Raw genomic sequence first — 15741 nt, 5'->3', positions numbered from 1 at the left:
ATTTGGAATATTGCATGCAATTCCTCATCACCACACTACCAGCAGGACGTGGATGTTTTGGAGAGGGTGGAGAAAAGATTTACCAGAATGTTGCCTGGCTGAAGAGTCTTAGTTATGAGGAAAGGTTGGATAAACTTGGATTGTTTTCACTGGAAAGATGAAGGCTGAGGGTCAACCTGATAGAGGTCTACAAAATTCTGTGAGGATTAGATAGGGTGGATAATAAGAGCCTTTTTCCCAGGGTGGAAAGGTCAACTACAAGAGGGCTCGGGGTCAGAGGGGGAAAATTTAGGGGAGAATTGCAGGGAAAATATTTCACAGAGGTTGGTGGGTGTCTGCAATGCACTGCCACTGAAGGTGGTGGAAGCAGGCATGTTAGCAACATTGAAAATGTTATCTTGATAGACCTGAATAGGAGGTGAACAGATGGAAAATGTGCATTAAGTAGCAGGTCTAAATAAGAACTAGGGATCAGCGTAGCCTTAGTGGACAGAAGGGCCTGTTCCTCTGCTGTATTGTATTGTGTTCATAGTCACTCTGTATGTGTATGATCATGCTTAACTATTCATTCACAGTAGTTTTCAGAGTAAAGCTGCATATTCAGTCTGTGTAGCTGCTTTATTCCTCAATCTATAACTTTCTCACTAATGTGAGAATATCCACCTGAGAAGATTAAGTAACTTAGTTGGCTATCCAAGGCATTGGATCAGCTCAGTTGTCACTTAAAAGTAGGCGCAATGCAGAATTAGGATCTCAGTTTCTGAGAACCATGAGGTGGTGAGTTGGTGATCTCATATGATTTTGTGGTATTGATACCTATTCACTCGCAAATTGTAATCAATTTGCTGATATGGCAGAGACATGTCTAACAACTTCAATATTGGATACACATCAGTAGAAGCTCTACACTAAATTTCTAGTTTATTGCTAATAAACAAGTGCAGTTAAGTTGCATAATGTGATCTGCAGCAATCTACTAAAGCATGAAAATTAACTTGCACGGTGTTTTGTGCTTCAAATGAAAAATCCGTTTCATTTCCCCCACCCCCACCTCTTCACTGCTATTATTGTGCATTCTAAAAGGGAAAGTGGAACACGAGGAAGTTAGGCACTAACTTTGAAGATATAGTTTGAACTTCATTTTCTTTCCTTCTTGATTCATGCACCCTTTTTTCATACTTCTGTGCACAACTCATTTATGTCAGAAACATTTTCTTGTATGTGCTCACTTCCTTTCTATTGTTTTGTCTTTGCTTTGCAGCTGCATGTTCAAGCTAGGTTGGAGATTACTAAAAGAGCAATGAAAGCAATCAAACAGGCCAGTGAGAAGCAGCAGAAGAAGGCTTTCGAAGGCAACATCCCACCTGCTTCAAATTCCCAAGTCAGCTATGAAGAGGCTTTGACTCATCTACAGCAATCATTTGCTCATCTAGAAACTCTCAACCACAGCTTTGTGCACTCCCTAAAGGCTAACAAACAGGTAAAGCTAATCCTGTCCTTCACAACCAACTGCACAATGTTCATCTTCCATGAAAAGTGATTATATGACATGCACAAGGCAAACCCTTTAATCATAGCTTTGTGTATATAAAATGAAGGCTAGTTGTGCTTGGCAATCATATGTTGTTCATGTTTGTTAACACTATGATTGCTGTTGTGTTAAGTACAATAAAGGTCAATCACATGACTGACAATATAACTCTAATGTAAAAGGAAACTTTAATGAGGAATGTAAAAGCAAAGTCCCTACTAGAATTTTCCTCAATTCCACAAAAAAAAGCTCCATCATCAAGCTAGTTTAAAGCCCTGTATTCCTAGGTCTCCTTGGTGTCTTACTTTGTTGCAGTTTATGGAAGTTTGCACTGTATATGTTGTTGCTAAAATTCCCAACACTTTAGCAAGTGAATACATTTCAAAGGTGCTTGGCTCTAAAGCATCTGGTGACACAAAGAAGTCACATACAGCACTATATAAATGTAAGTTTGTTCTTTAATTAAAAATCTGCAATTTAACAGCACTTTAAATATTGAAAAAACCTTCTGCCTTTTATAATGGTATAACAGAAAAAAACATTTGCAAATTGAACAACTGAAAAGACAATGCCAGAAATACTCAATCTAACAAAAACTATCCCAATTGAACCCAAAATCCCCTTTCCTCTAGGACCCAACACCACCATTCCCCCCCCACCAAAGACCCAACACACTTTCCCCTCCACCCCTCTCCAAGAGACCCAAAACCCCACTCTACCTCCAGGATCCAAAACACCCCTCTACACCTGGCACTCGGCACTCTGCCTATCTAGCACTTGACCTGCCATCCACTTTTACTATCTTTGTTTCAGGAGCTGACAAAGTGGTGGATTGTGATGTTGGATCTTTAAGGCACAGGGTTACAGCAGCTGATTGATGTAAATCCTGCACTATGAGAGACTTGTCACGTTTAATACAGAATTGACTGAGTCAGAAAATCTGGCCCGAGCTTGTTTTCAGACCCTAGTTCGAGAAACAAATCTGAAAGATATTATTTTCTTTCCAGGTCCTGTTCCAAAAATACTATCGGCTCTATGACCTTTCGAGATCTGAGAGTAGTAAACTGCACAACCTGGTGGTTACTATGGTTCTAGATGGGCAACCTCTTGATATAATGCAGCAGATGCTTCTAGTTGCTGTGGAATCTCAAGACATATCCCCTAAAGCTGTCGTACAAGATGCTATACAGAGAGTTATAAATGTGCTAAGGTAGGCTTCCAAGCAGGTACAGTTTGGTGTTCTGAATTAATTAGCTCAAGTTACCTAATATTTCTATACATGAGCTATTTAGCTATCTTTGCACACCAGCCCACTACATCTAGATTATGTTTAGTCAGCACCAGTGACATGGTGGTTATATCACTGGACTGGTAACCTATTGTCCTGGACTAGAACTCTGGATTAAAATGCCACAATGACAGCTGGTATCATTTAAATTCTATGAATAAAATCGGAAATATAAAACTAGTCTTGGTGATGATGACCATGATAGCTAATATTGATGTTGTGGTGTTCATCAAGGAGGAAGATCTGCCAACCTTATTCTGTCTGATCTACATATGATTCCAAACTGGTCAAAACGGTTGACCCTTAATTGCCCTCTATGATGGCCGAGCAAGCCTTACGATATTTATGAGAATAGATTGTTTGTATTTGAATAAGGTGGGATAACAGGAATCATATGCTTATTTTTTGAATCATGATTTTGTATTGCTTTTCTGTAATCTGCATTGTGCATTTAACATCGTTGATCATTCTCTCTCTTATATAAAATTCTCCTGGGTAATTTCATTTTTTTCCCACTGTGTTACTGCAGGCAGTGCGAAGTTTATACCAGGACAGTTTGATAATCGTTACCGTCAGAATATGCTGTTGCTTTAATCTATTTGCATTTTAACTAACACAGAAGGCTTTAAGCACTGAATGACTTAGGTATTCAGAGATCTTGATCACTACCTCTGATTGTTTGCTTATTGTCTTTTTAATTATTGCGACACAAACTTAATTTTAATTGTACTGAGTTTGCAGCAATCATTATACAGACTGAAATAAATATGCAACAGAAAAATTGGCTATTTGATCCAATAATGCTCTGTGCAAATCCCTTCCCATTCTTCTTCTTTTGAACTCTACTTGCATAACTCCCACGCTCTCATATGATTATCTAACTTCATTTTAAATACATCCTCCAAATATCTTCAAAGCACCTTACAAACCTGTATCATCTCGACAGCCAAGTGCAGCAGGTGCATGGGAGCATCACCATATGCAGGCTTCCCCTCAAATTGCACACCATCCTGACTTGGACCTCTATTGCCATTTATTCAAAGTAGCTGGGTCAAAATCCTAAAGCACCCTCCCTGACAGCGCTGTGGGTGTCCCTACCAAACCCCCAGACTACAGTGGTTCAAAAGAGCAACACGCTGCAAACATCTTTAAGGTCATTAGAGTTAGGCAATAAATGCAGATTCAGCTAGCCATCTCATGAACAAATTAAATAAATGCCCTTACTTATTCATCTAAACTAGTTTCTGTTTTAGGGAGTTCACAATTCTCACTTACTTTTACCTCTACTGATCAGGAAGTTTCCATGCTTTCTCTATTTAACTATCTTTATACTAATGGCTTCTATTTTTATTTTTCCTGCTGTGTGAGAGGGTGGAAATACTTGTCTGTCAACTCTGTCAATATTTTTCAAAATTAGGTTATGTTCACCGTCAAAAAAGAAAGGAAATCCAGCCTCTTCATCGTTCCCTGATTAATATAGTCTTGTATTCCAGGTATCACCCTTAATGAATCTTTCTTTTTTCCATCTTTTGACCCAGGATCTACATAGTGCTCCGTGGGTTGGATTTGCAACCCACCCCCCCCCCCCCTCACAATCTGCCAGCTGGTTTGAAGGTTGGCAGGACACTTAAATGTCCAGGCTGTGTATAATGTGTAGGTTAGGTGGATTTGCTGTGTTAAACTTCCCACAGGGTCTGAAGGTATGCATACTAGGTGGCTGTGTCATGGGAAATGTGGAGTTACAGGAATAGGGTAGGTGGGGTGTGGGTTTGGGTGGGATGGAAGGTTGGTGTAGCCTCATACTGTCGGGATTCTGTGAATTGCTCCTTCCTTTCTAAAGTTTTATGTTTGAGTGGTTCAGTCCTAATGAGTCCAGAATGAAAAGCTTCAACTTCATGTCTCTTTCTAGCAACATTTAAGTTACTGCCATGTAGTTGTTTATATATTTAATAATATATTTTTAATATATATATAATAATATAGATTTTTATTCTAAATTTAATTGAGTGACTAATTTAAAATCCTCAACAAATTTGGTGGGACTTGACTGCTCTGATGGGCATGGAGACATGGCTGCAGAAAAATCACAACTGGGAATTAAACACTGAAGTGTATAATCTGTGTGGAAACATTAGAGCGAAGAAATGGGTGCCAGAGTCACTGTTCTTACTGGAGATAACATAATAGCATTAGAATAAAGAGTAACTGCCTCTGAAAAAGGCATATTGAATTGCTTAGTGTTCCAGAACTTAAATATTCCAAAAACAGATTGAAGTGGAAGCTTTTTTGCACACATCGGGATTGAAATGTAAGAATAGAAATACAAATCTGCCTAACAATGTGGTTGATGTTCCTCATTTGGTCTTTGTTGTCCCTTTGTCTCAAATATAAAAAAAAAACAACGTAAGTGTATGTTTCCTTGCTCTGTATTCCTGTACGCTCTCTGTATCGATCATACTATTTAACTATACCATGTCAGTGGCTTACACATGGTCTATATGTAAACATCTGGGGTTGGAGCTCTTTCAGGTGAGAGACTTGGGAGATAAAATTGAAAGTAACCTAAAGTAAAAGGTTGAATAAGATCCAAAATGGAGGAGAAACTGAGGACTGCAGATGCTGGAGATCAGAGCTGAAAATGTGTGACTGGAAAAGCGCAGCAGGTCAGGCAGCATCCAAGGAGCAGGAGAATCGACGTTTCGGGCATAAGCCTTCCTGAAGAAGGGCTTATGCCCGAAACGTCAATTCTCCTGCTCCTTGGATGCTGCCTGACCTGCTGTGCTTTTTCAGCAACACATTTTCAGCTAAGATCCAAAATGGTCAAAGGAACTATGTACTATCAATTTCCTTCACCATGTTTAGAGTTTTATTATTAGCAGAAATGGCAATTCTATCTAGTTATGCTGAAAGAGTGTCAAAGAGTTCAAGAATTTGGCTTTAGATTTTGAACTACATTCTTTACAACGCAGCTGAGAGATTAGCATACATGTGATTCTAGACCACGTTACAGAGCATTAATATTAAACATGTCAATAATTTAAATTTTTATTTGAACTAAGATTAAAATAAGACTAGTTGGGTCACAGTGAGGAAATTAGAAGGGGTATAGCCTTGGTTAGTGAAGAAGGAAAATCAATGGAAAATTACTTCTGTTACTTGAATTGTTAAATTAAAACCGTGCTAATTAAAGTTCAAGTATTAATCTCATGACAGACCTTTGCTTTTAAACAAAACTTTTTGCCCACCAAAATAAATTTAATTTACCAACACAACCAAAAGTTACACTGTAATTTTCACTCCTCTGAGAAAGGCAGACGTTTTATGAGGCAATGTAAATCCTGAATTGTCATTGCGTGGAAAGAACATTTGTGACTGCAGTTCAGTGATGCATGTCATGCAAAAGTGAACTCTACATGCACCGATTTTGGATCGGCTCTTTTTACGATCAGTTGATTTTAATCCAGTTATAACTGGCATGATATTGAGCAAGCTCATTTACTTAGGACCTTCCAGAGAAGGATCTGCAATTTGATCAGTTAGTTCAGTTAGTTTAAATCCTGAAATGAACAGTGTTCGTTGCATACATTTAGTCAAATAGGCCTGGCAGCATTCAAGAAAATCATACTTGCCCAGAATGTTTTCGTGGATGTCCGGTTTGAATTGACAAATATTTTTGGAGAAGTTTTGAATATGGAGAGGTGAAAGATCTAATAATGTATTTGGGAAAATGATTGTTGTATATCTTGTAAGGACAGGGTGAACATGAGAACTGCAGATGCTGGAGATCAGATTCAAGAGTCTGAAAAAGCGTAAAAGATCAGGCAGCATCCGAGGAGCAGGAAAATCGAAGTTTCGGGCAAAAGCCCTTCATCCGGAATCTTGATGCTGCCTGACCTGCTATATTGTAAGGACAGTCATTCCAAACTCTTCATCAGAAAGTGGCCTTGACTTGGGTAGATCATAGAACAATACAGCACAGAACAGGCCCTTCGGCCCACGATGTTGTGCCGAACATTTGTCCTAGCTTAAGCACCTATCCATGTACCTATCCAATTGCCGCTTCAAAGTCATCAATGATTCTGACTCTGCCAGTCCTACAGGCAGTGTATTCCATGCCCCCACCACTCTCTGTGTAAAAAACCTACTCCTGACATCCCTCCCTATACCTTAAATTTATGTCCCCTTGTAACACTCTGTTGTACCTGGGGAAAAAGTCTCTGACTGTCTACTCTATCTATTCCCCTGATCATCTTATAAACCTCTATCAAGTCACCCCTCATCCTTTGACGTTCCAATGAGAAAAGGCCTAGCACTCTCAACCTATCCTCGTACGATCTATTCTCCATTCCAGGCAACATCCTGGTAAACCTCCTCTGCACCGTCTCCAAAGCTTCCACATCTTTCCTAAAATGAGGCGACCAGAACTGCACACAGTACTCCAAATGTGGCCTTACCAAGGTCCTATACAGCTGCGACATCACCTCACAACTGTTGAATTCAGTCCCTCTTCTAATGAATGCTAATACACCATAGGCCTTCTTACAAGCTCTATCCACCTGAGTGGCAACTTTCAAAGAGCTATGAACATAGACCCCAAGATCCCTCTGCTCCTCCACCTTACTAAGAACCCTACCATTAACCCTGTATTCCGCATTTCTTATTTGTCCTTCCAAAATGGAGACCCTCACACTTGACAGGGTTGAACTCCATCTGCCACTCCTCAGCCCAGCTCTGCATCATATGTAAGTCCCTTTACAACCGACAACAGCCTTCCTCACTATCCACAACTCCACCAATCTCGTATCATCTGCAAATTTACTGACCCACCCTTCGACTCCCTCTTCCAAGTCATTAATAAAAATTACAAACAGCAGAAGACCCAGAACTGATCCCTGCAGAACTCCACCTGTAACTGGGCTCCAGCCTGAATATTTACCATCTACCACCACTCTCTGACTTTGACCGGTTAGCCAGTTCTCTATCCAACTGGCCAAACTTCCCACTATCCCATGCCTCATGACTTTCCGCATAAGCCTACTATGGGGAACCTTATCAAATGCCTTACTAAAATCCATGTACACTACATCCACTGGTCTACCCTCATCCATATGCTTGGTCACCTCCTCAAAAAATTCAATAAGACTTGTAAGGCAAGATCTACCCCTCACAAATCCATGCTGGCTGTCCCTAATCAAGCAGTATCTTTCCAGATACTCATAAATCCTATCCCTCAGTACCCTTTCCATTACTTTGCCTACCACCGAAGTAAGACTAACTGGCCTGTAATTCCCGGGGTTATCCCTATTCCCTTTTTTGAACAGGCGCACAACATTCGCCACTCTCCAGTCCCCTGGCACTACCCCCATTGACAGTGAAGACGAAAAGATCATTGCCAACAGTTCTGCAATTTCCTCTCTTACTTCCCACATAATCCTAGGATATATCCCGTCAGGCCCGGGGGACTTGTCTATCCTCAAGTTTTTCAAAATGCCCAACACATCTTCCTTCCTAACAAGTATCTCCTCTAGCTTACCAGTCCATTTCATACGATCCTCTTCAACAATACGGTCCCTTTCATTTATAAATACTGAAGAAAAGTACTCATTCAAGACCTCTCCTATCTCTTCCGACTCAATACACAGTCTCCCACTACTGTCCTTGATCGGACCTATCCTCGTTCTCTTCATTCTCATGTTTCTCGCATACGCATAAAAGGCCTTGGGGTTATCCATGATCCTACCCACCAAAGATTTTTCATGCCCTCTCTTAGCTCTCCTAATCCCTTTCTTCAACTCCCTCCTGACTATCCTGTATCCCTCCAACGCTCTGTCTGAACCTTGTTTCCTCAACCTTATGTAAGCCTCCTTCTTCCTCCTTACAAGACAGTCAACCTCCTTCGTCAACCAAGGTTCCTTCATACGACCATCTCTTTCCTGCCTGACAGGTACATACATATCAAGGACACGTCGTATCAGTTCCTTGAAAAAGTTCCACATTTCAATGACATCCTTCCCTGACAGCCTGTGCTCCCAATTTATGCTCCTCAGATCATGTCTTGCAGCATCGTATTTACCCTTCCCCCAATTGTAAAATCTGCCCTGTTGCACGCACCTATCTCTCTCCATAACCAAGGTGAAAGTCACAGAATTGTGGTCACCATCACCAAAATGCTCACCCACTAACAAGCCCATCACTTGTCCTGGTTTGTTACCAAGTACCAAATCCAATATGGCCTGCCCTCTGGTCAGACAATCTACATACTGAGTTAGAAAAGCTTCCTGGACACACTGCACAAACACTGCCCCATCCAATCTACTTGATCTAAACAGCTTCCAATCAATATTTGGGAAGTTGAAATCGCCCATGACTACTACCCTGTGGCTTCTGCACCTTTCCAAAATCTCTTTCCCAATCTGTTTCTCCACATCTCTGCTGCTATTGGGGGGCCTATTGTAAACACCCAACAAGATGACTGCTCCTTTCCTATTTCTGACTTCAGCCCATACTACCTCTAAAGGCAGATTCCCCCTCAAACTTCCTTTCTGCAGCCATTATACCATTTCTAATTAGCAACGCCATCCCCCTCCTTTTTTACCACCTCCCCCTAATCTTACTGAAACATCTGTAACCAGGAACCTCCAACATTCCTGTCCCTCTTCTATCCATGTTTCCGTGATGGCCACAACATTGTAGTCCCAAGTACTGATCCACGCCTTAAGTTCACCCACCTTATTTCTGATACTCCTTGCGTTGAAGTATACACACTTGAGCCCATATCTGTGTCCGCAAGTATTCCCTGTCAGTGCTACCTTCTCCACAGCCTCCCTACATTCTTGGACATCCTGAAAAACAGCTAACCTACTTGCTGGACTACAAGTCCAGATCCCATCCCACTGCCAAACATTTTATTAACTGGCACACCTCCTAAAATTGATGTAAATACATCTACTAAGTAATAGAAACTTAATGCAGGTGGTATACACATTACTGTTATACTTTATATGCAGCCTAAATACTCAGACATCACAATAGTTGAAGTAGATAATTCTTAGTGGTCTAACAAAAGTGCCAGTTGAGGAAGTGCCGGCTAAAACAGAGCTTGCTGAAGTTGTTATGGCTCACATTTTAATGGATAGGTTTTACTTGCATTCTTGGGATCCCGTTGAAAGACTTTTGCCTGAAACATCGATTTTTACTACCCTCAGGATCTATTGTGCAGTATGAAAACCTATGTGACAGGTTGCGGCAAAAATAAAAGGTTCGTAACAGAAGGTAGTAGCAGCAGAGATGGAACTGGGCTTGAGTGAATGTAGTCACAGAAATAACATGGGACACTATCTCAGGGAGGAGTTGAGTGACTGCAGAGAATAGTTTTGGGGCAATGTGAAGTAAAAACTAAGCGTTAGAAAGCCTCAGCTGATTTGGCATCTGTTGCATCGGTGGATAGAGAAAGAGTATTAGCATTTTGAGTGCAACGTTATTTTTGCTCAAAACTCAATTTTCTGTACACAGATGCTGCAAGACATTCTCAGTTTCTCCTGCACTTTTTAAAAAAAAAACTCTGATTTACAGCATTTCTGCGGTATTTTGTTTTGTGTTGGGCACTCTGAGCTGGAGTGCAATTGCCTGACAACTCCTTGCAGGAAGAAGCAGCAAAACTGCTTCCTGTGGAGGGAAACCAGAGGCTAAGTCCTCACAGAAGATCCGAAATCCCTCATGAGAAAGTGAGAGACTTTAAAAGTTTTTCTGACTCAGAAAGATCACAAACAACTGGGTGCGTTGCTGAGAACATGTTGGGCCTATCTTTATTGGGTCTGCAATTTAAAGTGCAGTTTGTGGTGTGTTTGGCTGCAGCTTGCCTGTTCATTCATGCGAATGGATTTCGGGGTACAACATAGCTGATATTAACTTTGTTTTGTTGTCTCTTGCATAGTTAAAAAAGAGCTTTGTTTTGGAATTTTAGTTTTATTCTTTTAATAACTATGATTTCAAATTTTGTCAACTGTGCAGCAATGCCACTTCAAAGGGTAGTTATTAAGAACCAATCAACCTGAAATGGGATAGAGTTGATAAGAAGTCAGAATGAAGACAACTTTTCTTCCTTAAAAGAAAGTTGATAGTTAGGATGTACAACAAACCAGTAACTTCACAGTGATGTTTTTGCTAACATAAGAGCATTTTATTTCAAGATCTTCCTCCAACTAAATGCACTGCCTCAAACTTCTCTGATGAGAGTTGAATTCACATTCTGTGATTAATTAGTTCAGCCTCTGAATTATGAGTGCAGCAATGTAACAACTACACAACAATTTCTGATGAATCTAAATGATAAATTGGGCATATAATTCTCTTCACTTACCTTCCTGTTTGTTCCTTTTGTGACAGTGGTACTAGTACCGATGTCCTACCAGAAAAGGATCCACTTCAGGTCCTTGAAGGTATTGTTAAATCTGTGCATTCCAATGTTGCGGATGGGTAAGTAAACATTCCACCTTTAAAGATGTCAAAACAGTCATAAAATGCTTATATCTTAATGTTACATTTTTTACATTGTGGGAAAAAGAAAATAAAAACTCTCCTCTAACTTAGGGGTAACCTTGTTTCTTCGGATGACCTCTTGACATGGCTGAGACCTTTTTGCAGTGATGCAGATTTGCCTGTAAAGCCTCGTATTTATGTTCTGCAAATTCTTGAGCAGGCATTTGATCTCAGTGATGAGGACAGCAAGTTACTTGTGCTGTTCAGAACTCAAGCTGTTCTGAAGGCATGCTGGCCAGAGAAACAGGTAGCTTTTATTTATACATTGTGTTGTTTTGGTTTCTAACTCGTAACTGTATCATTGAAATTACTTTACGAATGCTTTATTAATACAACTATTTTACGTGTTCTGTTTCCTTAAATACATTTTTTAAAATTTGGAAGTGATCATGCTTGTATTTTGGCTTGTTACATAACCAAAGTGAATCAACATATGTGTTAAAATATGTGTTTTTTTTTCAAACTTGATAGTTGCATAGAACTACTTCGATCCACTTCTAAATCTTACTGTCTGAAAGTTACAGGCTATGTGGAGGTGAAAGTTAGGATGTTCTAACTGGTAATTTTTATTTTGGGAACCTGAAAAAAAAGCAAGCTCAATCCTTCTTCAAAACCAGCAAATTTAAATTGTTCATTTTCAAACACAAATATCTATCTACTGCAGGAAACCATATAGTACTCTCTTAAAGAAAGAAAAACATGCAATAATATATCTGGGAAACTCAAAATTGCATTTCCCAGCAGTACATTAACAGTTATGAGTTGTATCATGTAAATTATAATCAAAATTAGGTTCAAATCATGTAAAAAAAATCACTGTGCTATGATAATTACCTAAAATGGCACCATATGTAGTGACTTATAAACTTCTCACTGTACTCATCTGTGTACATGTGACAATAAAGCTAATTCAGAAAATTCTAATTCGAAGATTCTAACTTCTTACATATGTGTACTGGATGTTTTTGTCTTGGTATTCTCAGAGTATAATTTTTTAAACTGCAGCTCGTTAGTTTTTCTCTTCTGAACTCTTACTTCAAGTCCACTCTAGTTGACAAATTTAAATAATTTCTGTTTTATAACCACAGTTGATTAACATGTCTAATCAGAATTTATTTTTCTGATGTTATAGATGAACCACCAAATTAAGAACTCACTTACCAAATGTATAATTGTATTTTTCTTAATTCTGTGAAATCCAGTTTTCAACCTAAATAGGTATTTGTTGTCTGGTGTTTTTTTATTATCCATTGGTTGGTTCCCTTTTCTAACACAGTGCATCAGCATTCATTTATTAAACTACATGTCTGTCTGAGGTGACAAATCAATAAACCTCCTCCTTGTACATGCTGAGCTTTCTGACTGTACACAGATACTTCTTCTGAGCTTCTGAAACCAGATTACCATTCCAAGTTCTTTTTTCTTCCATGACATATTATGCATGTTGTGACTAGTATAAATTTCTGCTAAAAACATATCATTGGTACTATGCAGAAAGGTAGTAGTTGCAGAAGATACATCATGCCCATCATAACTTACTGTAAGGTGTTTTATTTGCATGGATCATTCACTGACTAGACTCTACATAGCATTATATTTGCTCCTCCTTCAGCTGGTAAGTTGAAGTGTTGGATGCATGTTTCTTGGAACGTGATCACCATGATTGAAAATAAACATCATAATCAGTATTAGTTGCTTTCTGTTGCTTTTTATACAAGCTCTGCATGGTGTCATCTGGTCTCGTAATCAATAACAAGAAACCTCTTATTGGGAGAACCAGTAAGATACGAGAGGAATAAGTCCTGTGATTGAATCACTGTGTGTTGGAAACTGGCACTACTTCAGCTAATTAACATGCCTGTTTCTTCAGAATGGCTTTTGCTTATGTCATTGATGAACGAGAGAAACAAGAACTGGCTCATCAAATGTATAATTTAGTTTTTCTTTAATCAAACCTCTAAGTTTCCAACCTATGTGTCATTTGTTGGTCTGTTGGTCCTACTTTCATGCATTCTCTCTTACCTTCACTCACTATTTCCTACTTTTGCTCATTTTCTCAATCCTTCTGCTTTCATTTGTCATTGCACATGTTTGTTCCCACTCCTTTCACTCCTTTTTTGCCTTTGTCTGTCTATCTTCATCACTCCCCTACTGTTACGTGCCCATTTTTAAAATCCTATGCCACATTCTGCAAAAAGTTTTTTTTTAACCCTTTTTTTCACTTGTATTTCAAACATAATGCCGAACCAACCATTTTCCTCTGCAAGCTTTTGTGAAGGAATACAAATCTCAGTGAACCTTACCAAAGTTTGTGTGGCAGTATGTAATCCTCTTAGTCAGGCTATGTGGACATTAAAGAGTTTAATATTTAATTAATTTCTGTGCACTGTAAGTATGTTTTTATGGATTGCCATGGTGCTGGGAGATAAGCTCTTTCAAAATTTAAACAGTTGCATTGAGGCAAACAGCATTTGAACCATAAAAAATAGCAGATGCTGAGGCAGTAATGAATAGTTGACAGAATTAATAATTTAAATGTATTTAGTTTGCAGGAGACTTTGAATCTTTACTTGAAGGTTGAACTTGGAGCCCTACCTCCACCACTAGAGGGAGAAAGTGTGCTCTTCCAATTGCCTTGATGTGTCTTATCTGTGTTGTGTAATTTTCTAGTTACATGGTGTGTGGATAATTAGAATCCAGAAAACAGACTGTTTGTTTAAAGCAAATGAAAACTGATTTTTGCAGCCTCTTTGATAAGTACAGAAATCTCATTTGTACAGTCCAGGCTTAACTCAGTTTCACTAGGTACAGTATAGATGACCGACTGCTCAACATACTGCAATAATATTTAGCCTAAAGGCTTTGTTAATTGTAATCAGGTTTCTTCTGTGGGTACCAATGTATCATTAGTAAAAATCAAATTATGGTCAGAAATCTTTCATGTTGGCAGGCCTGTGTGCCCTGCATTGGACTTAATAAGGCAGAGGTCGATGGTTCTTGGAGGACAATTGAGCATCTACATATTAGTTGCAATCTGGGTGTGTAATTTTAAAGACCTGTTTTCATCCATTCTATCAAAAAAAAGTACAATGTTGCAGCATGCCTTCCTTCTATAGCAGTTAGCAAATTGAAGAAGAGCACAGCGTATTGTTTATAATATCTCTAAGTAAGTTGAGTAAAATGTGTAATTAAAAGTGCATTTTTTTTAAAGCCACAGTGGATTTTTGCAGTTCAAAAATATCTCCCTCATCTGGATGTTTGTTTGATCTTTGTGAGGGAACCACTTTCAGGACATACCTTCCCAAGCCACTCTAAAATCAAAGGAAACTCATCAGCTTAAGAAAGAATCAGCATACCTATAACAAATTTTGGACTTCACTCTAAATGATGTCATTACATGCAGCTTCCCCCTGGATTTTTAATATCATTTTTAAGACATGAAAATATTACAAAAAGCCGAAGTCTCTGAAAATCTTAACTAAACGGAAATTACTGGAAAAGCTCAGCAGGTTTGGCAGTATCTATGGAGAAAAGTAGAGTTAACATTTTGAGTCCAGTGACCCTCCTTCAGTCATCTGGTTAAAAAAAGTCAGTAGGATGAAGATAGGCATAAATAGTTAAATATTCAATCTTCTCCCCATAACAGTTTTTTGGGTTCAGTATTGACTGATGTAGGGTAGAAAATAAATAACCTCATTTGATTTTTTTTTCTTAATTCTACTCTAAACCAAGAGAAATATGAGTTTTATTGTCCTTTGAAGTTTTACCTAGAGTGATAGAGATATACAGCATGGAAACAGACCCTTCGATCCAACCTGTCCATGCCGACCAGCTATCCCAACCCAATCTAGTCCCACCTGCCAGCACCCGGCCCATATCCCTCCAAACCCTTCCTATTCATATACCCATCAAAATGCCTCTTAAATGTTGCAATATCTAGTTGATTGTTTCCTTCAGCCAATGATAAGTAACTTGAACAAAACAATAATGAGCTTGAATTGTATTTTCTAGCTATGTACTTGGTACCGATCTGCTTTGGAGTTTTGGTTTGTAAATGTGATTTGAAAAATTCACAGTTGGAATAGCCATGAAAGTTCTCTATCTCCATTTGTGTCCGAAACTTTGGACCGAATTCTTCCTGCTTCAAAGTGCTAAAAGCCATATCTCTTGGCATCTGCCTCCTTCCTGCCAATCAAGTGCTGGATGGGAAGGCCTGTGGACAGCCTTCCTGACCTGCTCCTAATTAAAGCCATTAAGCTGCCAATTCATTATCTCTTAACACTTCTGTCCTCAGCCCCTAGTAACCTTCCTATCCGACAGCTGAGAAAAGTGACTCCTTTCCCAATAGGGAAACCAGGACAGCCAAGATGAGGTTCTGTTTGCC

General features: G+C 39.1%; 1 protein-coding gene across 3 annotated transcripts in view; it reads left to right on the top strand.

Moving 5' to 3' along the window:
• Nucleotides 1-15741, top strand: part of nbas (NBAS subunit of NRZ tethering complex) — a 248990-nt gene that overhangs the window by 195026 nt on the left and 38223 nt on the right. For all 3 annotated transcript variants that reach the window (XM_072561955.1, XM_072561957.1, XM_072561954.1), the window contains exons 45-48: nucleotides 1262-1480; nucleotides 2539-2741; nucleotides 11205-11294; nucleotides 11409-11604. In XM_072561955.1, the coding sequence (XP_072418056.1) occupies nucleotides 1262-1480; nucleotides 2539-2741; nucleotides 11205-11294; nucleotides 11409-11604 (708 nt within the window). The remainder of the gene's footprint in view (nucleotides 1-1261; nucleotides 1481-2538; nucleotides 2742-11204; nucleotides 11295-11408; nucleotides 11605-15741) is intronic.

Source organism: Chiloscyllium punctatum, chromosome 3 (genome assembly GCF_047496795.1).
Source record: "Chiloscyllium punctatum isolate Juve2018m chromosome 3, sChiPun1.3, whole genome shotgun sequence".
Lineage (NCBI taxonomy): Eukaryota > Metazoa > Chordata > Chondrichthyes > Orectolobiformes > Hemiscylliidae > Chiloscyllium > Chiloscyllium punctatum.
The sequence above is the reverse complement of the archived record's forward strand: the minus strand, read 5'-3'. Positions and strand labels throughout refer to the sequence as shown.